The sequence below is a fragment of the Apaloderma vittatum genome, unplaced genomic scaffold (assembly GCF_000703405.1).
Source record: "Apaloderma vittatum isolate BGI_N311 unplaced genomic scaffold, ASM70340v1 scaffold8415, whole genome shotgun sequence".
NCBI classification, from domain to species: domain Eukaryota; kingdom Metazoa; phylum Chordata; class Aves; order Trogoniformes; family Trogonidae; genus Apaloderma; species Apaloderma vittatum.
In genome coordinates this window covers 59,355-85,751 of record NW_009715471.1, presented here as the reverse complement: position 1 = coordinate 85,751, position 26,397 = coordinate 59,355, and the positions used below count along the sequence as shown (strand labels likewise).

The window sequence follows — 26,397 nt, the reverse complement described above, 5'->3', positions numbered from 1 at the left end:
ATTCCTGTGATTTTGCTCCTGCTGCTTATGTGAAGTAATACTTAGACTAGGGGACTTCCTAACTGAGAAGGTAGCAGATGTCAGCGTTCAGATCATGATCTTCTGAGGTAGACATTACCATCGCTGTGGTTAAGCTATTAATTAGACAGTTCTTAAATAAGACAACGTTCACTAGTAAATCTGGGAGTGAACTGTGAAATCACAATGATTTACTATGAATTGGATAATCTGAATGGGCAAAACCTGGCAATTTTCTTTGTGTTTCTGGTAGAAGGTAGAAGAGTTTCGTAGGCTAAAGATTTGGGGTTTTCAAGGTCTGAAGACTTGGAGCCCTTTGATTTTCTCAGCACATGAAGTGTGAAATTCTCATCCTCAGTCAACTAACATGACACTTCAGTGTTTTTCTCCTAGTGTTTCATAATCAACAGCCAAAATACATCTTCTTTTTCCTTTCAGATTATTTTAATAAACAAATAGATCAAAGTATGAAGGTTATTGTGCATTTTTGTTTGTTTATCTGTTTATAATAGGGATGAATTTAATCTGAAGCTGGCTCTTCTAAGTACTCAATGGCAAGGAGTAATTCGCCGGATACAGCAGAGAAGGGGTATTATTGACAGCCAGATTCATCAGTGGCAACGCTATAGGGAGATGGTAGAGAAGCTGCGCAAGTGGCTGGTGGAAATATCCTGTCAGCCAGTGAGTGGTCTGGAAAACGTTCCTATCCCGCTGCAGCAAGCCAGAGGACTGCTGGACGAAGTGCAGGTATGTCCAGTGTGTTTGAAGAAAGAGAAAGAAATCCTTGCCTTTCTTACTGTCTTCATCACTTAAAACATTCTTTAAAACATATTAGATTCAGACTGTCTGCTTTGCAGAAAGCAATATCGAATGTTAGTTCTTTGGAACTGGCATAGCCTCAGAAGCAGCAGTGCAATGGAAACAAAGTTGGAGTTCATAAAGAACAAATAATGGAGAACTTACTGGGTCCTCTCTCTTGAGTCTTGTTTGCTTCTGGTTTTCTCTGTAGCTAATATCCCTCTGAAACTTTTGTGAAAAAAACAGTCATGTCCTGTTTGAGGAATATATTCTCGCTAATAAAAAAGGATACCTTGAGTGTCTGTTTCATGTGAGGTTAACAGTATCTATTTAGCAACTTGGTGTCTTCAAAAATAATAAAGCTTATAAGCATAATGGACTCTAGAGGCACTATTTTTCTTTAAGAGCAATTGAGATACTGATCTTAATGGGGAGAAAGAAGTCTTTCGTGTCTTTATCTCCCTGGAGAAATTTTCTAAAGGTCTGCTGCAGTAAATGGTTGTCAAAATTTTAGGGTAAAGCATTTGGGCAGTAGCTCATGCTTAAATCAAGGTATGCAATTAATTAAAATATAGACTTGAAGAATAAATTATATTGATTTGCTAACTGTAATTAAAAAGACAAGTCTGACAGAAAACTCAATAATTTCAGCTTAGAGAGAAAGTTCTTCTAAGGCAGCAAGGGAGTTATATCCTCACTGTGGAAGCTGGGAAGCAACTGCTGCTCTCCGCTGACAGTGAATCTGAGGCAGCCCTGCAAGCAGAGCTTACCGAAATTCAAGAGCGCTGGAAGATAGCTAGCACCCGCCTGGAGCAACAAAAGAAACGGCTTACTTTGCTACTGAAGGTAAGTGTGGGGTTACTTCTGTACTTTTACAGCAAGTTCAGGGTGTCTCACTGTGAATACTTCTAAAGAGAAGTGTCCTCAGGGGATAAGCACGAATACAGGAATTGCACATACACTACATGAGCTCATGATTTCATTTCACTACCTCTGAAATTAGGAGTTTCAGAGATAATGCTAGGTAATGCTTCACAGTAGGCTTGTAGGTTAGTTGGTATCTTTTAACTGGGATTTCCTGAACACTGCCAGTAAAGGATATTCCAACCAGTCCTATTTTCAACATAGAGCAAAAATGTACTTGATTTTGCGCAATGCTAATTAATTTTTATGCACACTGTATTGAAAATTAGACCTGCCTTATTCCCTCTACATGCCAGTATCAAGATCTGTCTAGCAATGTAGTAGTCTCTGTTTCTTTCCAGTGTCTTGAGTATTTGCTAGTTCAGATAAACTACTGTGATCTTGGAGAAGGGAGCTTTGAACTTGATTTTCATGTAAGCAATGTCCAGAATGCCTGCCAACTTTACTTCAAGTAGTGAAGATGATAGGCTGGAATTTAAATTTGCTCTGTTTCTTTTTCCGTTTTACTCATTCTATGGAGGACTGGTGTGTGCTAGTAGAATACAAGTGCTTTTAGAATAGTTTCAGAGGTCTGACAGAATTACAGATACTTTAGTGTTGTTTTGAAATAGCAACAAGCAAAGCAGTGTGAGACAACGAAATATTATTTTGGAAACATTCCAATAAGTAAATTTTCATTCTTCTTTCGAGCCTTGCTCCTCGTACTTCAGCTGCAGGTTAGGGAATTAAGTGAGGAAATTTTAGTCATGAAAACTGTTACCTAGAGAGACCAAAGGTTCTGTGGTATTTTGTCTCAATGAAAATATGGAACTTAGTGCTTGAAGATGAAGAAGTAGGGAAATTACCATGGAAATTGCATAAATTGTCTCATAGATATTAAGTCTTCATTACGTTACGCTATCTTGATCTTAAATACATGACTTTTTAGTAGTCTTCTTACCAAGTGGGAAATACAAGTATATATTCTAGACGACTATGTGTTGCATTGAGAATATCACAGACAATTGTCATATAAGGTCATATTACCATGGTACGGTTTGACTGTATTGGACAAACTTAAATTTTTGAAAAGTACACAGACACTAAAGCTGAATAAAGGAAGTGGAGGGAACCTTTTCTGAAAGGATGGGGTTGGATCTAGACAACAGTGTAGTAACAGGAGGCCTTGACTTGTGTATTTCTACTTAGAGAGACCTACACACAAAAAAATTGACACAGTTGTTCCTATAACTCAAGTTCTGAGACTACGAGTAGTATTTAGAGTGGTATTTCAGGGCATGCTATTATTATGAAAGAGTTCTCACTGTTTAGTGGTTAGTTAGGCAAATCAACTGACATAAGTGTAATCCAGATCTAAATTGAAGTCTAATAAACATTCTGCCTTCAGGACTGGGAAAAATCTGAGAAGGGCATAGGAGATTCCCTGGAGAAGCTAAGATCATTTAAAAAAAAGCTTTCTCAGCCTTTGCCGGAACACCATGATGAGTTGCATGCAGAGCAGATTCGTTGCAAGGTAAAGCACTTGTTCTCTGTTGACTATTGCCTCATCTTTGCCTGCCTTTGGGCAGTAACCTCTTCCAGTGTTAATAGGCTTCACGTTATTGACTGTGCAAACCAGTCAGCCAGCCCTGTGACAAGGAGCTATCAACGTGACGTTTGCCCAGCATAATACTTGAGTGATCTCACTATAATGCAAATCCTGCAGGGTGAATATAGAGCTCATCAAAGTGAGATCTGAACTGAGTCTGAAAAGTACTGCAGAAACACAAGATACCAGTGTGTTTTTATTGTAGAAATTCTAACTTCAAATTTAAACTAAACTTGGTTTAGTGTTTTTTTATTCTAGGCAAGATTACTGTAGGTGATCTAAGATAACACTTTTATGCTATAAATAAACTTTTTATGCTTAAAAATATTTTCAATACTGACAAGTCCAAACCAGTAGTTGGAACTGTCAAATACCTTTGAACTTTAGAGAGATTTGAGTAGTATATTAGTTCGTGACTGCTTTTTGCAAGGCTGACATACCATTCTCTATTGGGGAGTTGCCTCTCTCATAACCTTGAAAATATTGGCATATGTGGAGTTGGTGTTTATCTTTTAAGCAGAGCTGAAACAGTCTGGTTGAAATGGTGAGTCCGCTCAGATGCTAGGATAACAATGCTTGTTTTCGTGCTTCAACCCATTCGAATTTTCATTAGTTAGCAAACTGGTCCTTTTCCCTTGTGCGCTTCTTTTAAGGAGTTAGAGAACGCCATTGAAGGGTGGACAGATGACCTTGCACACCTCTCTCTGCTGAAGGAGACCCTGTCTGTGTACATCAGCGCAGATGATATCTCCATCCTCAGTGAGCGCATCGAGCTTCTGCACAGACAGTGGGAGGAGCTGTGCCACCAGGCAAGTACAGTACCAAGCCCTTTCGTGGGTATGCAGCCTGCAAAAGTGTTGGGAGAAAAAACGAATGCACGCAGCAGCTTTTACAAAAGATGCGTGTAGGCATGCTCAGATTCAGCCTGAAGGTCTTGCTCAGTTAGGGAAGACATCTTGTTGAAATCCTGCCTTTAAATACTGATAGTGTTTCTAGATCTCTCAAGCTTTGTTATGGCTGTGAAGTCATATTTAAGCAGCCTTGAAAAAACCAACAAAATTGTCAGGCTGTGGGACTGTGGCATGGCTGACTGGGGAAAGCACAGAAGTAAGACAGTTTACTGTGCTTTGGTGGAGGAGCTGTGCTTGGGAAGGGTGTCCCCTCCCCCCTCAACATTAGTGTATTGTACCTTCAGTTCTGCTGATAGCTTCTACTCCTTCAGACATTGGTGTCTGCATTCCTCTTAGTCTGAGGATGGCTTGATAGGCTGCAAGATGAGTTGAAGAGTTATTGTTTAATCTTTCAGATGCAACATGCTATTAGTGTGTTTCTTGTGTCCCTTTTGCCTTTAGAAGCTCAAGTAGCAGAGTCTCTCTCATCCACCTTTTCATAGAATCATAGAATGTTAGGTGATTATCTTAATGTTGTTTCTGTGGTTCAGTAGAGATGGCAGTTCGGGTATACTGGGGCTAACTTTGAAATAGTTACCTCAGGTAAGGTACTGTGAAGGCTTCAAAAACATCCCCAAAGCAGGAGGAATGCCTCACAGTTAACAGTCCAGAACTTGTTATGAGTTAGTTGCTTTTGAATCAACCGATGTAGATACATATAAACGATGGTATAGTCACTGCATGTATATTTAAGGTAAAGGAGGGAGCCGAGTAAAGAAGTTTTATCTTAGTTTTGTGTGTACTGAGTGTTTCAGGATGTAACCTAGTGGAACACTTTTTTCAACTGTTGCTTATTTCTGGAAAGCTGCCATCAAGTTTAGAACCACAAAAAGGAAATGTGAGATCACACGTATGCCCCTGTTAAACCTAACACGGTAGTTAAAAAGCACATCACTTCTGTTTATGAAAGAACAGATGCAGTCTTCATCTTGTCAGCTGCAAGGCTGATGCAAAGTCAGAAACAGTGCAGATTACGATGGGGAGGAAGTAAGTAGTTGTACAAATGTCTGAAACTGGAGAGGTGTTTATGCTGCTCACACTGCTGCTATTTTCAGTTTCAGTGTCCATCTTTGTCTCTTCTTCATGGTCTGAGATGCTACCCTGCTATAGCAATTTCTTGTACATAGCAATGTTTTCTTTCTTCCTGTATTAACTATGGCATTTGCCTGTTAGATGTGTTATGCCTGTTCTTTCCTCTCAGGGCACACCTCTCAGTCCTTCGGAATCTGTCAGAGTGTCATGCCCATACAGGAGAAATAGTCGTCTATGAAATGAGTGTGCTGGGACTCAAGCAGAGAAATGCTTATGCAAAATATAGCATATCTTTGATTTAAGTCAAGCATTTATATCTTCCTTCTTTATTTAATATCTTAGACTAAAAAGAAAGTATACTTTATAAGATTTCATGAGTGAGCACAAAATTGTAAGAAAATTTATTTTGTGTCTTCTAATGAAACTTTTGGATTAGAGACTTAAAACAAGATATTGACAGGCTACTGAGCGTAACGCTTGGCTGCCTCTCACTATGCATAGGATGTAGCTAACAGGAAACCCAAGATTAACACTTACCTCTAAAGTCAGAGAGTCACACAAAGAATTTGCAGTAAAACTCCAGTTTGTTTTAACGGCAAGAAAGTGGCTGGAACGCTTTTGCAGGGCCAAAGGAGTTCACACTGAGGCATAAAGTGTTTCAAGCATCTCTTAAATGCATTTACCATTTTGTTTTTACTTACTCACTGCAAATGTTTTCAGGTCTCCTTACGTCGACAACAAGTTAGTGAGAGGCTGAATGAGTGGGCTGTCTTCAGTGAGAAGAACAAGGAGCTTTGTGAGTGGCTGACACAAATGGAAAGTAAGGTTTCTCAAAATGGCGACATCCTCATAGAAGAAATGATTGAGAAACTTAAAAAGGTAATAGTGCAGTGGATGTACACTTACATACTGTTCTTTAACTGCTTATTTTTTTTGTGTTGCAAAGATAATAGTGAATTAGCTGAAATGGAGATTTTACCTTACACTGATGTTTTTAAGTTCCAGTAAGACTGTGTTTGTGTTATTCTCTCACTACACAGCATTTCCTTGAGGATATCAGAAAGTTAAGTGAATGTAAAGTCAGAGATGTCTGAATGCTTTACTAAGTGTCCAATCGGAATTGTTTGTGATGGGTTTAACTATAGCAGATTTATTTATAGAAAGCATCATGTGTTGTTAGTTGTGGTTTTTTTCATTCTTCTGACAAAGCTGTTCATGTTTATACATCTAATAGTTAAGAGGTTGTCTCTCCACTCTACCAATCACCAAAAAAATAACAATCACTTGTATTTTTGTTTGATTCTTTTAGTAGTGTAGAACAGAGTGTATTCAGAGTAAGTACCCTCACTTCTGGTTGCTCTTTATTGTCCAGGATTACCAAGAGGAAATTTCTGTAGCCCAGAACAACAAAATACAACTCCAGCAAATGGGAGAGCGACTTGCTAAAGCCAGCCATGAGAGTAAGGCATCCGAGATTGAGTACAAGCTTGGCAAGATCAGTGACAGGTGGCAACATCTTCTAGATCTTATTGCAGCCAGGTAAAGTGCTACAAGGGACAGATTAATATACAGGATGTCATGAATTTAAAATATTTTTTATTGTCTGCCTTTTCATCATTCATTGTGAAATGAGTTTATTCCTTAACTATCAATGCATTTCTGTGAAAATCACTTTAGTAGTTTACTTTTCAGTACCTGACATTTCTCCAAGAGTCAATTCAAAACAGTATTTGCTAGAACAACACAGGATCACTTGCGGTCAGATTTAGTGAGCCTTGCTCCAGTACTATCTTATTTCAGATGAGTGCTTAAAACTGGGTCCAAAAAGTTCTTGTTAGAGGGATGAAAACAGTGCATTTGTAGTTTTGAATTTCAAGTAGAGCAGTTTCAGAACTAAATCTTAGGAGTTTTGCCTGATTATTTTTTCACTGATGGAGAAGAGTAACTGTGGGTAGACATATGAACATTGGGCTTAAAGATTCTTTCTAGTCAAGATCAAAAATATAACAGCCATTTTCATAACTTAAGGAAATAAGCGATTGTTGTTTGATATGTGAAGAAACAGGTTTACTTGGTTCAATACTTTCTGTTGAGTAGTATGTTGAGCATGCTACAACCACCCTCCCATTACCAACAATAAATTTGCCACAGTTTTGTACTTCATAAAGTGTGCATATACTTTACATTTCTGTGATGTAAGCACATATGAATTACTAATACTTAAGTCCTTTTAGCAGCAAAGAAGTTTGTTTAGTTTTGTTGTCTTTTTTTCATCTGTACCTTTTTTCTTATGATTCCTGCTCTGGAATCTGTAAGCGTGGAAGCAAGTAAATTTGGCATAAGTAGGAGCATTCTGGTGGCTCCAGCTCCTTCTATAGTGATCAATTTTAAAGTAACGAACACTGTATATTTCTTGCAGAACAATTAAGTAAGGAAGTGGTGCATTATGGTTGAGGAGACTGATGTTTTCAAAGCCTGTGATACATCACCAGTTGCTGAACAAAAAGTATATTTGCCATATTTTTGTGTTTGTCTTCTGAAACACCAACTCGGAAAAATGGTGAAATAACACCTTCAGGGGGTTTCTAGTCAAACATGATAACATGAGACTGAATGGTGACAAGAACTGCAAAATACATCCTCAAAAGATCTGTGTTGTCTGTTCAGTATTAGAGGTTGGTGTCCCCTATAGGGACAGGTAAGGGTTTAGGCTTCTGTGGTGTTCTTGGGGTGGGGCGATATAAACTGCAATATTGTACATTTAAACCTTCTCATTCTGTTATCATGTGCAGTCCTAGTTTTGAACTAATTTATGTAAAATATTTATTTGCTTTTATTTCCAGATCACTTCACTTACCCTTCTCAATTAGCATGCTCAGCATTATTGTATGCAATTAAACGTATAACCCTTTCCATTCCAGTGCTTACTGAAATGAAAAAGACCTCCACAAAGTATGAATGTTGCATTGCTGATCTTTGGAAGTAAATGGAGAGGTCTGATGCTAGGTTGTGGAAATTTTGCTAGTTCAGCTGTAGCTTAGGCTGGTAGCAATTAAAGCCCAAGTCATTGGCTAATGTGTGTACAAAGTACTTGTATTGATGTCTAATTCCCTCTGGGCGTTTGCATTCCCAAAGATAATTTTTAGAAGGCTTCAGAGGCTCTTTAGCATATGATAATATATATTGGCATGTGTTCCTGATAGGATATTTTGCATTTTGGAATGTATCATATAACATGATTTTGGCTGCATGCAGCTTGGAAATGCAGATTAATTGTTCTGATGTTGAGAATAAAATAATCCCTGGCAGAATTAATAAATTATTAGAGCCTGCATGCTTTTCTGTAAACGTACAGTCATCCCTTGCCTGGAGCATTTTTCTTAGTGTTTTGTTTCTTAAAACTGTGAATGAATAGAAAGTGCTTTATGAAAATGCTTTAGTAGCATAGTATGGAAATATGTGGCCAGCATAAATCCTTCACCTGTTGATTTTATGCTGGGCGGTGGAACTTCTCCATTCACCTGTAAAAACCCCTTTCTCACATTCTGTTCTGTTTTTTTTTAAATTGTTTCTGCATTCTGAGGAGATTTATAACTGCAGACAAGATAGCTACAGAAAGGTAGCCATGTCTCTGTATAAGAGGCTTCTGCTTCTGGCCTTCTAGAACATTTTCATCCTTTGAGATGAATTTTTCTGATATGTCAGCCCTCTGCAGGAAGCAGTGCTATTGCTGCAACTGCTCAGGCTTTGTGCAGAAGTCTTTACTGTATGTGTTTTCACCCCTTCCCCTAGCACTCATGGTCCACATTCCTGGAGATCAAGGCTGGCACATGTTGATGAATGCAGGTTTTATTTAGAAACATGACCACTTGTCACCATTCAGTCTCATGTTATCAGGCAACGGCTGCTAGCATTTGTTTGGCATGCAACGTTTTCTGTACAGTACTCACCAGCAAAGAGAAGTGTGTCCAATTTCCTCCCCCCGCCCAAAGCACAGCGTTTGCAGGCTTTTGGAGTGGAAGTTCTTCTTTTTAATTCTGGAAAATTTCATGGTGGTGGCAGAGGACTTGCGTGCTGTGAGGATGGCGGAGGACGGCAGTGTGGATTCAGATCTCCCAGACTGTAATTGTGATATCACAAGGCAGGCAGCTATTTTTGTTTGCTTTTGGTTGATACGGTTCTTACTGAAGTCTTGGCTTGCTGGGAATCTAATTGAAATACTGATATTTAGAAATCGCTACCTTAGCTAGAAATTACTGGTTTTTTGCAGTTTCCAGAAATAGTTGACAGTGATAATGACTTACTTTCTTTTGCAACTAATACTTTTGGATCCCAGAATATTTTTTTTTGTTACTAATATGGACTTAGAACTAGTAAAATCCCTTAGGTGTCTGAAAGAAACTGTAGGCTGTTTTTACTGCTGTTTTTAAATACAAGAGCATGTACACACATGAAGGAAAGCAGACTTTGTATTTGTCTGCTCACTGTTTGTGTCATCAAAGGGGCATGGCTACAAGCTAGAGGCAGAGAAGGACAGAGGCTGTAAAGCAGGGATTTCAGATTTAATGAAGCTGGTCTGTCCTCACATATCAGTGACTGTTTCATCACTGCATGTAATAATTGAAATCAGCCTATATCATCTTGGATTTTTGATTCAGCTTCTCTTTTTCTCTCTTCACTTTATCTTCTCTAGATTTTTTTGCTATTGTTCAGTGTTGTAGAAATTTACTCTTTGAAACAGGAAACTGTGATCTGAAGAGCAAATACAACTGGCAGTACCAGTGTCCTAGTACGCAGCAGTACTGTTCTTTGGACAACAAATAAAAGATTATTTTTTAAATGATTTTTAAAAAATTATTTTAATAGTGTAATATTTTCCACTATTTCCTAGAGTGTTTCTTGAAACTTGGAACTATGGTTCCAAGTCTATTTCTTTTTTTTAAAAAGAAATCTGCTCATTACTGGCTTTCTACAGGCTTAGCTAACAGGCTCGTACTGATTTTTTTCATGTTGCTGTTATAATATTAGTAACCAGCTGTCTAAATGACTAACACAGTCACTATGAGTTCTATATGATGTACTGTTATGTATTTACAAGGTTCTTCCTGTTTAGGTTTAAGTGGAATCTAAGGCTAATTTAGGACTAGTTGATTTAAGGGTATTTGTGCTTTATTTCAGCTCCAAGTTGTTCTCCCGCTGCCTTTTCTTAATGTAAAATAGACGTTTTGTAGTTACTACTTTCTTGTGATAACCAAGGTACAGTCATTGGAACGCAGGAATGTAAGCATCGTAAGCACATTCAAATTTCCAGATGATTTTTCATCAGTAAACTGTAAAAACAATCAGTTGAATTCTGCAGTATTTTCCTTTCTGAGGGTCTTAACTTGTAGCAAGACTGATGTGTGTGCGTGTACAGCCTTTAAAAGAACTATGTCATGGGTCCAACAATTTGGTTTCAATGCAGAAATTTTCATTACCAAGGAGAGGAGTTATCTCAAGTCTCTTGCAGTAGCATGTATAGTGCAGCAACAAAAACATGAGACGAGTATTGGAATAATTAGCCATTTAAACATAATCTTGTAAATGACAACTCAAAAGGTCAAAATTACAGTTAGCTAGGGATTCCACATACTTGAATGTTTATAATTTCACCTTTGTCTCTAAACTGGGCTTTTAATTTCATGAGATTTCAGGCCTCACCATTAGCGTGGAGAGATTGGATTTTGAGTAGTTACATTTTTAAGAGAGATTTTTGTTGCACACATATTATCTATTTATTTATACACAGGCACGGTATTCAGTGAGATGAAGAGCATAGGCATCTTGCCTGCTAAAATTCCGAAGGAAAACTAGACACAATGGATTACATCTATTATTTCTTCACAGCTATGTTTTCAGAGTAGCTAGGGGCAAAACACTTTATATAGCAATTCAGTCAAAAAAGTGACCTCAGTGTATTCCAAGAAGCACTTGTTTATTTGTTTCTATTTGTGCCATAGGCAAGGAGCCTGTTATGTTAGACTCAGTACAAAAAAAAAAGAACAGTGTTAACAGTAAATGTAGCAGCATACAGGAAGGGAGTTGTCCTTTTTTTTGTTCTTTTTTTTTAACTTCTGAAATTTAGGTGCGGGGAATTGCAGCCATTTGACAGGAGGGCAGGTTTAGCGTTAGGTTTTGTATTTGATTGGAGTGTTCTTTTAGTATGTCATGCTTTTTTTTTTCCTTTTTATCTACTGAGTAACTTAGGTCATGTGACTTAAAATAGCTCTATGTGGGCTGGTGTTGTTTTTTGCTCGGGGGAAGTTGTATTCCCATGCAGTCTACTTGACACAAAAAGGGCACTTTCTGAGTGATGGGCCCTTTAGCAGGTGTTGCAGGCAAAATATAAATAAAATCCAGCACAGAGGTTGGGATACCGTAGAGTTGCAAATAAGAAAAGCCTGGATCACTGCTTGAGCTTGCCAATGATAGAGTGACTTTGCTTCTACACAGAGCTGACATGACTCGTTGTTCCCTTTCTCATTCCAACATGTCTGCAAAGGATCAGAGGCACCCAGCCTTTAAAATGTATGCAGAAAATGGGCAGGATTTCACTCAGTTAATGTCAGTTAATGTGAGTTCCAGAGATTGATAACCAACCTTCTCGCTCCCCTCATGAGCACATTTCAATTGGTCCAGGCCCACAAGGCACCGTTATGTACAGCCATAGGTGCAGAGGAGATGGTACTCCCAGAGATTGGTTGTTCTTCTAGTATCTCTTCAAGTCTAAACATACAGCTGTTTCGGGATAAGTTGATCATAGACACTGGGCAGTCTTTCAGCTCTGTTTTGTTGACTTCAGTTTCTTCATAGCCAGTTTTTCGGATTACACAGATTTATTTTTTTTTCAGTTGCCAGGGTATTTTTTTCAGAACCCTGCAGCTGTTGATCATGAGGCTCTGGCAAAGAAGATGCATTTGAACTGTTCTTAAGCATATGTTTGGTGCTAAAGAGGCGCAGTTTGACCATCTGTGATCTAGACAGAGGGCTAGAAAGAAACAAAGATTTGAGAGATTTAAGTTTCATAAGTTAACACTAAGATCAGTGCATTTCTGTTTGGTAAGAAAAGGACATCCATGTTAGACTCTTAATGGTCAGCTGCAACTACTGCTTTAGATATGGAAACACTTAATAAATTAGCTTGTTAGTATTATGGAAAAAAAATTTAATTGCGCTGTTTGGATTTTAGGATAATCAGGTGGCATTTTGTTTATTTGGTGAATCTGGCAATCTTGTATTTTTCAACCCAATTTAGTCAGTCTATTCCCAGCTGCACTCATCTCTTAAAGCTTTCTCATATTGAATCACTTAAGTGGAAGAGCAATAGAAGCATAAAAGAGAATGTTACTCAAAATTGTTTGTGGTACTACATAAACAGAAAGAAAAAACCAAAGCTTAGAAACAGTTTCAGAATCCACTAATGTATGTTATGTAACTTGGAGATAGGAAGGATGGAATTACCAGCAGACATTTTTGCAGTTGAAACAGGATGAAGGAAAAAATATCAAGATAGCATGAAGATTTAGTCAAATTTTCATCACTCTCTAAGCTTAATGTTCCCTTGAATAAAAACAAAAAAAACAAGCGACTATTTAATTTTTCCTGGCCATTGTTGTTGCAGGGTCAGGATCTCAGGAAGAATACTACTTAGAAATCACTGTGCAGTTACACTACAGTTTCATCTGTTTAAATGTGAAGTAGTCCATCAAGACAAAGAACAACTTAAGGCAGCCCTTGGGATTCTGAAATTCCCACTAAGTTCTAAGCTGGATTTCTCTCTCTAGAACTTATTTATTCAAGGACAAGTCTTCACACTGGAACAGGTTGCCCAGAGAGGTCATAGATGCCGTGTCCCTGGAAATATTCAAGGTCAGGCTGGATGTGGCTGTGAGCAACCTGATCTAGTTGCAGATGTCCCTGCTCACTGCAGGGGAGTTTGGACTAGATGATCCTTAAAGGTACCTTCCAACCCAAACCATTCCATGATGTGTTCATTCAGTGCACTCCACCACCAGCACTATTTAAATGGAGAAATTATTTGTAGTCTAAGAAGAACTTTTGTCATCTGTTGGTCAAGTACACAACTAAATTACTTAGATGCTTTAGGGGTTTTGGGGTGTGTTTTTCTTTCTTAACAAGTATTTAACTCATCTGAAAAAGGTACAGAAGTTTTGAAAATGTTGTCTGATATTAGTAAGCTTTTGATTTTTCTTAACCAGAAACTACGAACTCAGGACTGTTTGCACATGTAATATACTTTGATTATATAATAAAGGAAGACTTCAGAACAGATCTTCTCAACTAAGTTAAGCTTCTCTGAAAACTTCCTGAAACACATACTTTGGAAAATCTCCTTCAGGTTGTACTTATGCAACTGTTTCTTTTTCTTTACAGGGTAAAGAAGTTGAAGGAGACCCTCGTTGCAGTGCAGCAGCTGGATAAAAACATGAGCAGCCTGAGATCTTGGCTTGCACACATTGAGTCAGAGTTGTCTAAACCTATCGTCTATGAAACTTGTGACTCAGAGGAAATACAAAGGAAGCTAAATGAACAACAGGTAAAATACTACACACTTACTGGGTGCACAGTGACATGGGAAGAACCAAATTTAGTGTCTATGGGCTTGCCCATACCTGACTAAGTGCTGAGAGGGCATGAGGCAAAGAAGTGTTTAAATACCAAGGCAAGTGGTACTTACTGTGTCACTTATAGAGCCTTCTGCTGGCTTTGACATCGAATCCACCAGGACCTGATTGACGTTTCTGAGAAAGGTAAGGCACCAAGAGATGTAACCTGAACGAGTTATTGCAATAGTTTTCTCTTTGGGGTTTGTGGTTTTTGTTTGTTTGAATTGTCTGTTCCCAGAAGTGAAACTGACACCTATTAGACTCTGCAAATTTTGCACATGCTTGAAAATGACTATTTTTTGCAACCATTCTAACTTGGTTTTATTTTACAGCTTGTTTGGGAATCACTTTGCATGCAGATATGCATGAGCTATACATATGAAGTTAAAACTGGTTGGTTTGTTAGCACACAAAGCCTTTATGCAGTGCTAGAAAAAAAATAGTCAACATAGAAAACTCTTAAGTCAGTTTGTGGCATTAAAACTAATGTTACTTCTAAGAAGTTTTAATGTACTTTCTCTTTCCTGTTCCACTTCACTGTCCAGTGCAGTTTTACCTAGAAGCACATCTCTGAGGAGGACTGTTGTTCTGTTTTGTTCCTGTTCATTATTTATTAGCAAAAATACCTTTCTGGTGCCTCACTAGAGATGACTTAGATACTCTCCTGAGTTCTTTCTCTAGAGGAGAAAGATAATTCATTTATGAAGTGTACGAACTGGCATTTTGCTCTTCTAAGCCAAGTGTGAGACCCAAGAACACCCAGAAAGTTTTTACTGGCTCCCCAGCTGATTGGCTCTATAGCTGCGCAGAATTTCTTATTAATATTCTATATGTCATTTACATGGGGATAATAATTTGTTACATACAAGTGTTGCTAACGAGTGGTGTTTCTAAGACAATAATGTGCTGGGCAGGGCTAAACATTGCTATCAACAAAGTAGATACTTTAGATTACTTTACTAGCATCCTTGTACAGATGTCCCACAGTATGTTACAACCACTTCTTATGGGACTTTCTCTGGGCACACACCCTGCTGTATCTCTGCCTTCTGTTTACTTGTGGTGATCCCCTCGCAGAGACAGTGTGCGGTGATACTTGTAGAAGTGTGAGTGGCTCGACTGGAACTCCAAAGAGGAGAGATAGATGTGAACCTTATCCTGGGATGATTCCATGTTTGTAAACTTGATGGTGATTTGATCTGATAACACTGCAAGCCTTGGTTATAATAATATTTTTTTTAAAAACACCCACCCTCAATGTATGGCAACTGGTATTTTTATTAGTTGGAGGCTATATCCACCACATCTCAGTAGGCTAGTACATTGGCTATCTTTTCAGGTATTTAATCCATCTTCCTCTCTTAATGACCTGATGTTTTTCTATGTTTGATCTTCCACTGAGTTCATGTTATCTTACCTGCTCATACTGCTACTGGTTGTTCATATAGAGATTCATGCTAGAAGTATTACGCTGTGAAAAAGAAGGGACAAATTCCATTTCTGTAACTCAGTTGTCTAGTTCTCAGCATCTCTTTCAGCCAAGAATCAGCTTTGCAGATGACTTTTCTCTGTAGTGAAATTAGAGATAGCCTGGTGGAGGTAGCATAACTTCACTGTAATATTTTCCTAGAGTTGCAAACTACATTACAAGGATTAGTTGTTCGATTATTTTCTCAATTTGCTACCACTTGAAATGTGGAAAAAATAGTGTTTGCTTCTGGGTTGATAAAGGGAAAAAAAAAGCTGTATGTTGGTAACAGCAGTGCATAAAAGTGATGCTGCTTTGTGAACTAACCCAAAGGCTAAATCAAGACCAGCAACTGGCAGTTCTCACTGCTGCTCTACTCAAAACAGCAGAGAAGAGATTGCATTACCTGAACTTGCTTAACCTCAAGGCTCATAGCTGCCTGGAGTGTGTGCTTCATAGAGCGTTGCATCTGTTTATAGTATCCACCCTTGTGTAACATTTCAGGATGGATAGAAAGAAGAATAAGCACTTGGACATCACGATGAGAATATTTTCCGGACAAGTGAAAATGAAAGGGCCAGCGCTGAGGAAGAAAACTTTGTGATTTTCCACTTGATGGTCTCATGTGTATGTTTACAAAATAGCCTTCTGTTTCATAGATGAGAAGAGGAAATAGATTACTTCTCTGAGTCCAACTCCAGTTATCATGAGCAACCAAATCAGATAGGTGATACAAGCTGGTTTTAGATTCTGCATTAGATCTCATTTCCTGCTGGAGGGTATTTTCAGAATGTCATATTGCAAGTTGTAAGAAAATTTCCTCTAGTTGGACCTTTAATGTATGTAGACACAGTAGGTTGACGCTGTATTTCCCTTTGACTTCACTAGCGAAATTGTAAAGATCAGTTTATCTCTACTCATCCTAAAGCTGCCAAGTTCCTGTTCTTCTAAATTAACTTCCACAACTCTCATTGTTCTATTAGCAGAAGAAATAGTACTGATCACATATAAGTGCTAAGACTGTGTAAGTGCATTTTCTTTAGCTGTCCTAAATTTTCCTGTTCCATTTCCAATGAGAATGCTACAAAATTGAAAAGTTAAAGGAAAAAAACTTTGTACTAGAGGTGCACTGTTCAACAGGTACTGCTGCCAATCTCCATGTCAAACATACCACTTTTCAGCTAGCTCACCTGGGGAAGAGAAGGTTCACAAAGGGTACCTACACCAAATCCTTGCAGTAGATAAGAACGTATTTTCTTGTCGTACTTCTCTTACTAATTTCTGCTTTGCATTCTCTGCAGTAGTGGGAAAGGACTGGGAATAATACCACCATTTACTGGTGATGCTGTTTAAATGTATGTGAAGGATGCTCAACTGAGCATGCAGAGCTCTGGCCGTTTGTCCCATGTGGTGGTTTGGTACTCGTAGTGCCTGGAAAAGAATCCTGCTGGATTCTCCTGGCCTCATTGATAGCATTGCAGCAGCACTTGCACAGATGCAGTATCTTAGTCAGTATTCACAGAATCACAGAATTGTTGAGGTTGGAAAAAACCTCTGAGATCATCAAGTCCAGCCTTAATCAGTATTCACTGGATGTTTTTCTCCTGTTTGCAAACTACTTTTTTTTTTTTAAATAAGAAGAGGAATGCATTTGTATTTATGCAAGATTTGCAGTTTCTCTTAAGAATTAATTTCTTCACCTGCAGGAACTTCAGAGGGACATAGAGAAACACAGCACTGGGGTGGCATCTGTCCTCAATCTGTGTGAAGTGCTTCTTCATGATTGCGATGCTTGTGCCACAGAAGCAGAGTGTGACTCTATCCAGCAGGCTACGCGCAATCTGGACAGAAGGTGGAGGAACATTTGTGCAATGTCAATGGAAAGGCGACTCAAGTAAGTCTAAAATGCATAGAAATTCGTGTTTCCTTCCATAGGCACAAATACAGGATGGGATGTATGTTATAGGTTGCAGTACCAAAGAAAAGGGTGGAGCGGGGAGAAGAAGATACATACACTGAACAAAAGCCAATAGCTGTTATGCTGTGAGGAGAAAAAAAAGGAATTTGGGGTTAGATGTATATGCTTTTATACAAAGTACAGATATGAGTTACCAAATTTTGCTCACAAGGCCTTTGATTGAATTAAGTCTTATGTCCCATTTTGTAGAAGTGATGGGAGAGGAATGAGAGAAAACTTACTAGCAGTGACTCCAAGAGGTTTAGAAAATATGACCTAAAGGGGAGAGTTATAACATTTAATTTTACCCTAGAACTACTAAGACTGATGTGGAAATTTATAATCAAATGCATGGACTGTTATTCCAGGTGTTAGGATTTTCATGCACCTGATGTTCCTCAACAGTTTCTCTTATGTCTGATTTAGTATATTTGGAAGAATTTTAGGACAGAATGCTCCTCTGGAACGTCCTCATCAGCCCACCTTAGCTTTGCTGGCCAGGTGTGCGCCGTAGGGCCTGGGCATCTTGACAGCGGTCCGGTTTACTGTGTAAGCTCAGCCCACCGGTGCACTGCATGCCCAGGATAGCCACAAGAATCGTTGTTTTCTACTTCCCATCTAGGATAGCATGGGTAATTTTGATAGCCATAATGATGAAGGCTGGATTGGGCCAATGCTTTATACTCTGTGCTGACCAGTAGTAATACATGTTTAACTGTTTGAACTCCTGTGTTTGTGAAGATCTTTTCTGTTTGTTTTTAAGTTATGAATCTGATTTCTGTGATATTTACACAGTCGTATCGGGAACTCTGAGTAAAGTTTATGACTTTCCAAAATGCTCAGTTGAACTTTGTATCATCTTTGGTTTTGTGGGATGTTCTTAATGTATTTAGTAAAGGTTTTCTTTTTTTTTTACGCAAAAAAATAATGTCGCTTTGAAGTTGCTGCTCTATATCCACAAATTGCTAACTTTAAGTAACTTAATGCTGTTGCCATGCTAATTCCTGTATAGTGTATATGTATATATATAAATACAGATTGCAAGTTCTTTGACACAGCCTGTCTTGAAAATATACAGGCTCTTCATACCTTTGTGTCCACCAAATTACTTCTATTTTGAGTTAATGTGCAACAATGAATTGAATTCTGTTTTACTTTCTTGCAATGCAGACATTATCCTAGTAGTAGATTTGTACCAGTAAGTTAACTGAGCAATTGGTATTTATTGTACTGGAAACAGTTACTCATGTTAAAAAGCAACTTTCCAGATGCCAAACTTCAGATTAAACCACATAATCATCAACAAAGCACAAGTTTTACATGGATAAGGTCCTTTTCAGACATGCATATCCACAATTTGGTAAAGATGTATTCTGTATATAAAAACAAAGGTCTTCTGTAATACAGCCTGTCCAAAAAAGACCTCTTTATCTTGAAAGAAGAGGTGTTTAAATTCTTGGGATTCTAGTATCTTAGTATTAAGGAAATTTAGTTTCAGGATTAAGAGTCAGACACTGTTTTTACATATTCAATTGAAGTAAAATTGTGTGGTTTTTTAAACATTGGAATAACTTTTAACTTTTTTTAAAAAATAAAAAGGTTTATCCTGTATATTGAGAGATACAATGTTACTACTTGTTGGTGAATGCAAAACCAATCATGTTTGTGTCCCTTTGCAATGCAGAATAATGACTGAAAACTTAAAAATATATGCTGCAACATTTTTAGTATTCTGTAAGAAAAAGTTCTGCGGCTGAAGGTAGTGTGGAATTTCTAATCTCTCAAATACCGGCTTAGGTGCCTACACTGGGACTGTATTTCAAAAGTTATTTAGCCATATGCTTGTATTTTTAGAACTCTTATTGCATACTTACAACTTTCTTTTTATACTGATTCCAAAACTAGATGCATGGAAAAAAAATGCCACTATCTTATTCTAGCTCAATCTGGAATGAGCCAGCGTTCCCTGTGGTCTGTTTATCAGCCTGACTGTCTGGGTTAGATTAAAAGCCAGTTAATGTCTGGTGCAGCATGAGTTTGCTGTTGTAAATGATTACGTAAGGTTCTGTAGGTCAAATAGCCTTCAGCATGAACATTCCTTAATTTTCTGTTCTCTATTGCAGAATTGAAGAGACGTGGCGGCTATGGCAAAAATTTTTAGATGACTACTCTAGGTTTGAAGACTGGCTAAAAGTTGCTGAGAGGACAGCTGCTTTCCCGAGCTCCTCGGGTGTACTTTACACGGTTGCTAAGGAAGAACTGAAGAAATTTGAGGTGATTTATAATAGTCGAAATTTAATATCTACTTATCACATTACAGCAGACAGCTGTTGTTCTTCCTTCCCATACACAAGTCACTCAACAGAGACACTCTATTAATATAGTGGAGTTGATGATTTTGTAGCTGCCTTGAGTGGCAGGTTTCTAAGATGAAAGAACAGTGGAAGGTGGCAACTGAAAATGCTGATAAATCAATTAACTCTCACTTGTTGTGTATTCACCAAAGTTAGGTTTCTTACCTTTTTTATTTCTGAAGATTTTTAATGTCTTCAGTTAGTGGGTGCTCTAGAGTATTTATAAATCTCAACTCAACAAGTACCTCTTCCAGTGCTGTATGTTTTAGCTTTTGCTTTGATATTATCCCTCCTCTTCTTTCTGTATCTCTCTGAAACCAGACCTCTGAACTTTTTTTCCTGTTTCATACAATGTATGATATCCCATTTTAGATCCTTATACCTGAAATTCATGTTCGTGCAAGTATTGTTTTATGTCCACATGGTGTCCCCCGTGACTTAGAAGTTAAGTCAGTGCTTAAGAGCTTGTTCTGTAACTCCGTTGTGTCTACTATACTATTTGATGGCTTGTCTCATAATTACAGTGGAGTTTTTACCTGTGTGCAAAGCACACACACGTTATGTGACGAGTCATGGGAGAAAATCTGTTGCTCAGTTTCATATTTGCAAGGAGTATATCAAGATGAGTAAAGAAAATATTTCTGAAGAAAGAGGACAAATAGTCTGGCAATTTTTTAAACAGGTGCTGTAAAATTTTCGCTGTGAAGAAGAAACGCAAATTTTAAACATCTAAGACCAGTTAATATATCTTGGTTTAACAATTAATTCAGAAACATAAAGTGTGAAACACTGATTCAAGTTTTAAAATTGACATTCGCATTTCTGAATGTACTGGCCAGGTTTTGTTGTTAAACAAAAAAAGTCGCCAGACTTTATTATGGTGAGGCAGGTTGTCATAATATAAAAATGGACACAAGTACTCTGTCTCAGATCTCGAATATCTTTCTCAATGCCCCTTATTTCAGTGAGCAGGATCTAAATCTCTTGTTTAGTGAGTCTCTGTATGAGAAATAGTACGAGAAATATCTTGGCTATTTGGTTTATACAGCTGATTTGACTTTGCCCAAAGTCTCTTTCACTGAACATCAGCGTTTTGATGACCTTCCTTCTCCTGTAGACTTGTGGAATTTTTACTGTCTACAGAGTGTCATCAGGAACTAGCTGCAGAGAGAACAGATTAGCAGCCTCTCCAGAATCCTTCTGTCCCTGCAGTCTGGTTCTTTCTGGTTTGTTTGCTTCCCACCTCTTTTTCCTGAGCACCTAGTTTCTACACCTACCGGAAACCAGTAATTCAAGTGACAAGAGTTGTGGTGTTCAATTTCAGTAGAATTCAGTAGCTTCACTGTGAAGTCAGTATAAAGTCAGCCATGTGTACGTTTTACTTAAGGTAGATTTAAAAAAAAAAAAAATCTTTTCCCCCTCCATGTTTGCAGCTGAATTAAAAAAAACCCCACCAAACAAAAATCGCACAGCAAACTGTGTAAGATCCTTTAAGTTCCTTTAAGATGAAAAGATGGCTCTCACTGACTTCACTGTACAAAATCAAACTCCTTCGTCTCCAGTAGTTTATGGAGAAATGAAAAGAGGTTACAGGAAGGAATGCAACAGATGAATTCTTGTGTAGCTAAGCTGAAAAAATGGAAGACAGATACACAGCTGTTCTTTTGCTGGACAAGGCTTGGTAACAGGTGAAACAACTGCATGCTTTTAAGTTTCATGATCCTAGTAAACACGGTCAAATTTGTGCCTCTGATATGAGAATTATCTCCTTGTACAATTCTAAGTGAATTCAGTTCTACTGAGCATTTCACTCCAGCTGCAAGCCCATTTAATCCTTGTTGGTTGTCCCCTACCAATTTGATGGCCATTTAATGAAGAGAATACTTCTACTGAAAGGACTCTACAGTTGTTTTTTTAATCTTTTTTTGCAAGCCAGCTTCTTTACTTTTGTCTCTAGTACAACAGCAGAAACGTGCTTATTTCAATTTTAACTTTGACTGGTACAATATGAACAGTGTGTATTGTTTATGAAGAAATCTCAGGTGTTAATAAATTTTAAAGTTTCTGCACAGAAATGTATTACCTATGACACTTCTCTAGTCCTTAGTAAGGGTTGGGTCTAGTTTTAAGAGAGATCAACTTGTTGTTTGCGCTGAGAGGAATATCAAAAAGTAAGCATGTAGAACTACAATGGGAGACAAAACCTACTTGTATTCAAAAGAGAGGTGGTGTAGTCTGTTTTTAAGTCTTCCCTTGATTGCTGTTCTGTTTCTGTGACAAGATAAAATGAGTAGTTTTTTTAAATTTATTCATCTATTTTATTTTTGAAAGAATTAATTCAGTTAACTCCCTATAAGGTGCTTTCTCCAACTTGCTTTGTGATTGCTAGTCACAATCTGAAACTCATGGGCCAACTCCTGTACTGTTTCTGCTCTCCAGCTGGGTGGCTGCGGCAGCAGGGGAGGCACTGAAAGTACATGATGCAGACACTTGCCTGGGCTTAAGTTGGTACTTTTATGCCAGTATACTGAAGATGAAGAGATGATTCCCTCGATAATATTTTTTAATATTTTCGGTAAAACTGAGAATAAACAGTTGCTCAGATCTCTTTGATGTTTGCGTTTCCACAAATTCAGTATGTGTAAGGAAATCTGATGAAGCCATAGGAATCTTGGATTTCTGTTCGTTTTAAAAAATAATATTTCACATTCATTGTTTGTGTTTCTATTCTCAAATTCAAAAGCATATAATTGAGTAGAAAGGGGAGTCCCTTTTTCTGTGTTGATTTTGCTATTGATGGTGCAATTTCTTAATCAGTGAACTGTGCCAGTTTTGTGGACATTTTTCTTTTTTTTGCTCATTTTGATCAGAAGGCAGCCTTTCAATAGGATAGACCTGAATAGATGTCTGCATCCATAGTGAAGTCTACGAGCTAACTGAAGTCAGAGTTCAGAAGTAGAGTGAAAATAAAGGTACTTACATATGTATCTTTATTTGAATAATCAAAACCCTGGTAATGTCTTTTGTTCATATTACTTTAGGCCTTCCAGAGACAAGTGCATGAAAGTCTGACACAGCTGGAACTGATCAATAAACAATATCGCCGCCTGGCCCGAGAGAACCGTACTGACTCTGCCAGCAGCCTCAAGCAGATGGTTCATGAGGGGAACCAGCGATGGGACAACTTACAAAAGCGGGTTACCTCCATCCTGCGCAGGCTAAAAGTATTTTTTCCATTTTTAAGCCCTTCAGTTTCACTACTGAACTTATGAATCAGGGGTACTCCAGAAGCTTCCAGTTTAATGGGTTTGCACAGTGTTTTTGATTTGCATGGTGTTCTGATTTCTACCTTTGGAAGAGGAAGGGAGCTTATCAGTTCTCTTTGTTTGAGGTAACCAAGGCATGAAGTCTGTAGGGGAGTGCTTGGCGATCTCAAACATCACCCTCCTTCATAGAAGTTAGCTTTCTTAGGTCAGGTAATTGCAGCTGTAGATGATGTTACTGAAAAGGAAACTTAGAAAACATGTAGGAAATGAATGAAGAAGATGTCCTGAGTTAAGGTTATATTTGAGGGGCATGAAAGCTATTTCTTCAGAGAACCACTAATGTTGGGGGGTTTTGTATGTTTGGTCATTTCATGCCACTCCATTTTCCACCTCCCAGCATTTTATTGGCCAGCGTGAAGAGTTTGAGACAGCACGTGATAGCATCTTGGTATGGCTAACGGAGATGGACTTGCAGTTGACCAACATTGAGCATTTCTCAGAGTGTGACGTTCAAGCAAAGATAAAGCAACTTAAGGTAACAAATGATTGAATGAGAACAGGAGGAGGGATGAGAGAAGAGAGAAAAACATTTGTGGTGGGAAAAGAATTTTAAGAAACAATATGCAAAACCACAACCTGATACAGTCCCTTACTTGGAGGCAGACACTTCAGGCCTCCGAAGTTATGAACTGTGTCAGGATTCAATATGTACTTTTCTGCCAGGGTGGAGGATCTTTGCACTGTGAAATTTTTGGGAAAATAAAAAAAGAGAGTGATAGTCTCCATTTCCTAATCAAAAGAGGAAATGTCAATAAAAAATATTAATGTCAAGTCTACATTATTGCTGACAGCTAAAAATTGTTACATTTCTCAACCGTTTCTTCATCAGAAGAATCATCATTTGGAGAGAAAAATATCAAATGTTATGTTATCCAAAATTCCAGTGCGTTAGATTTAACATCTGTGTTCATTCGAGACATTTGGTCATGGGCATAGCTTGTTTAGAGAAGAACGTTCTTTCCAAATACAACAAGTGAGGAATGAGATGGTAAACCATGAAGTCTCACTGTTTTTGGCTAGAAAGACAGGAATGCGAGATTTAATTGCTCATTGTTCCTCATGCTAGAATATTTGAGATGATCCCTGTTTGTTACCCACACCACTCTTGCTGAAAAACTCTTTCAGGCTTGCCTCCATAAGAACTTAGGTCATTGTAATGTTGATTTCATTGATAAAGCATGGGCTTTTCTTTTATACAGGCTTTCCAGCAAGAAATTTCACTTAACAACAACAAAATTGAGCAGATAATTGTGCAGGGTGAGCAGCTCATTGAGAAAAGCGAGCCCATAGATGCAGCTGTCATTGAAGAAGAACTAGATGAGCTACGTCGTTACTGTCAGGAGGTCTTTGGACGCGTGGAGCGCTATCACAAGAAACTCATCCGCCTTCCTGTGTGTATACTTACATACATATGTATTTGTTTAATTTGTTGTTTGATTGGTTTTACAAGTGTGAGAATGAGGAGAGTGAAAAATGTTGACATGAGCTAACATGAAACCTCTGTAACTTTCCGGAAGTCCTGTGGTTTAATTTTGTTACAACCCTGACCATCTGCTTCCCTTCATTATGTGCTATTTATATCCTGTTCAAAGAGCAAACTCAACAAATCTGGAGTTTTTGTAAATCATCACAAAAATCCATTAAAGTTGGAGATTTATAGAAGTATATTAATGGGGATAGCAGCATGGTACTGGTAATAAGATAATCTCCCTGCCCTGTCAGATGGTTTCATGATTCTTCCCATCAGAAGAGACAGAAATTTGGCTCCAGAACTGAACACACAGCTGAATAAGTGAGAGCAAAATGATTTTTTGTAGCTCAAATCCTCCTGAAGGGAAGGAGAAAACCCCAGGGCTTTCAAAATGTGAAAGAATATAACGAGAGTAGTGGTCACAATAAAGATCACTTATGCTTCCTATTGCTTGATTCTGCCTTACAGTGGCATCAATAAAAAGTCTGGAGACATATGGCTGATGTGAGACTGTATGGTGCCTTAGGTAATTAAAATGAGCTGACATTTTGAATTTTTTTTTTCCTTTGTGTTTTTAGTGCACCTTAAAATAATGAAAGAGAAGTGCAAAAGAATGCAAAAAGAAAAACCCGTGTGACTGTTGTCTGATGGTACTTTATTTCACTGATCCAGGCTGACCATGCGATGTCTCTGCGCATTTCATTGATGAGTTCTGTTTTCATTATGCTTCTAGCTGACAGATGATGAACATGACCTCTCTGACAGAGAGGTGGATCTGGATGAATCAGCAGATCTCTCTGACATACACTGGCATGACAAATCTGCGGACAGCGTCCTCTCCCCGCACCCCTCTTCCAACCTTTCGCTGCCTCTTTCCCAGCCGGTGAGAAGTGAGCGATCAGGACGGGACACCCCTGCAAGCGTGGATTCCATTCCCCTGGAGTGGGATCATGACTATGACCTTAGCAGGGACCTGGAGACAGCTGTTTCACAGGCTCTGCACTCCGAGGAAGAAGATGGAGGACAAGAGAAGGACTTCTACCTGAGAGGAGCAGCTGGTATAACAGGTATGGTGGCAGATTGTGTGTCCTGCTCTCTCGTAGTAAAACGAAGCAAATGTTATATGTATGATTGCTGGTTCAAGATGCATATGGAAAAGTATTTTAAATAGCCCCTGAAGATTTTAAATAGCTTTCCCTAAGTGATCCCAGTGGCCTTCTGGCCTTAGACACAGTAATGGAGATTCCTGGATGACTACAGCCTTGGAAAATCGCAAAGACATTTATATGATATGACAGGGAATTGGCTGTGTCTCTGTGCTTGTGGCCTGCCAGATGGGCTATGTCATCTGTAACAGCAATGCATCCTAAGTTATTCTGACTAGAAGAAACTATACCGGATATGGCAAGAAATGCAGAACAAACTGATGGAGAGATGCTGTGGGGGAGATCTGCAGAAAAAATCATCAAGTGCTCAAGTAAATTAACTCAGCTCTTACCCAGGCAAGACTCCAGCAACTGAGTGTTTAGCCTGAGGTGGGATCTAGGGTCTCACTCTCCAGTGATGCTGGAAATCCTAAGTGTGTGTGCTTTGTGTTATAAATCTTAATGACTGAAAGTGCCCGAACGCAGCCAGTTCTGGGGGAAGATATAGTCGTATATTGTACTCTTGATCTTGTGGCTGTCTTTTGCTTTCCAGGTCACTGCTCTGAAAAGAGTCAGGTTTGCCTGGATATTAACAGACTTTGTAGCAGGCTCCCTGCATTTCAGTCTTCATCTTGGTCTCCAGAAACGATGTTTGCTATTGGAACCGCTTACGCATTCCATTTCATGATAAAGACTCCTG

The 26,397-nt window shown here is 38.5% G+C and overlaps 1 protein-coding gene across 1 annotated transcript in view; it reads left to right on the top strand.

Annotated features, from left to right (window-relative positions):
- The window catches only part of SYNE1 (spectrin repeat containing, nuclear envelope 1), a gene marked incomplete at its 5' end in the record, with an annotated part of 158,814 nt that overhangs the window by 114,588 nt on the left and 17,829 nt on the right, over positions 1 to 26,397 (top strand). Inside the window, 13 exons of the mRNA XM_009869161.1 lie at positions 524 to 765; positions 1,468 to 1,662; positions 3,128 to 3,253; positions 3,982 to 4,137; positions 6,031 to 6,189; positions 6,683 to 6,849; positions 13,744 to 13,906; positions 17,151 to 17,338; positions 19,525 to 19,675; positions 22,797 to 22,979; positions 23,419 to 23,556; positions 24,281 to 24,472; positions 25,286 to 25,619. Of these exons, the coding sequence (XP_009867463.1) occupies positions 524 to 765; positions 1,468 to 1,662; positions 3,128 to 3,253; positions 3,982 to 4,137; positions 6,031 to 6,189; positions 6,683 to 6,849; positions 13,744 to 13,906; positions 17,151 to 17,338; positions 19,525 to 19,675; positions 22,797 to 22,979; positions 23,419 to 23,556; positions 24,281 to 24,472; positions 25,286 to 25,619 (2,394 nt within the window). The remainder of the gene's footprint in view (positions 1 to 523; positions 766 to 1,467; positions 1,663 to 3,127; positions 3,254 to 3,981; positions 4,138 to 6,030; positions 6,190 to 6,682; positions 6,850 to 13,743; positions 13,907 to 17,150; positions 17,339 to 19,524; positions 19,676 to 22,796; positions 22,980 to 23,418; positions 23,557 to 24,280; positions 24,473 to 25,285; positions 25,620 to 26,397) is intronic.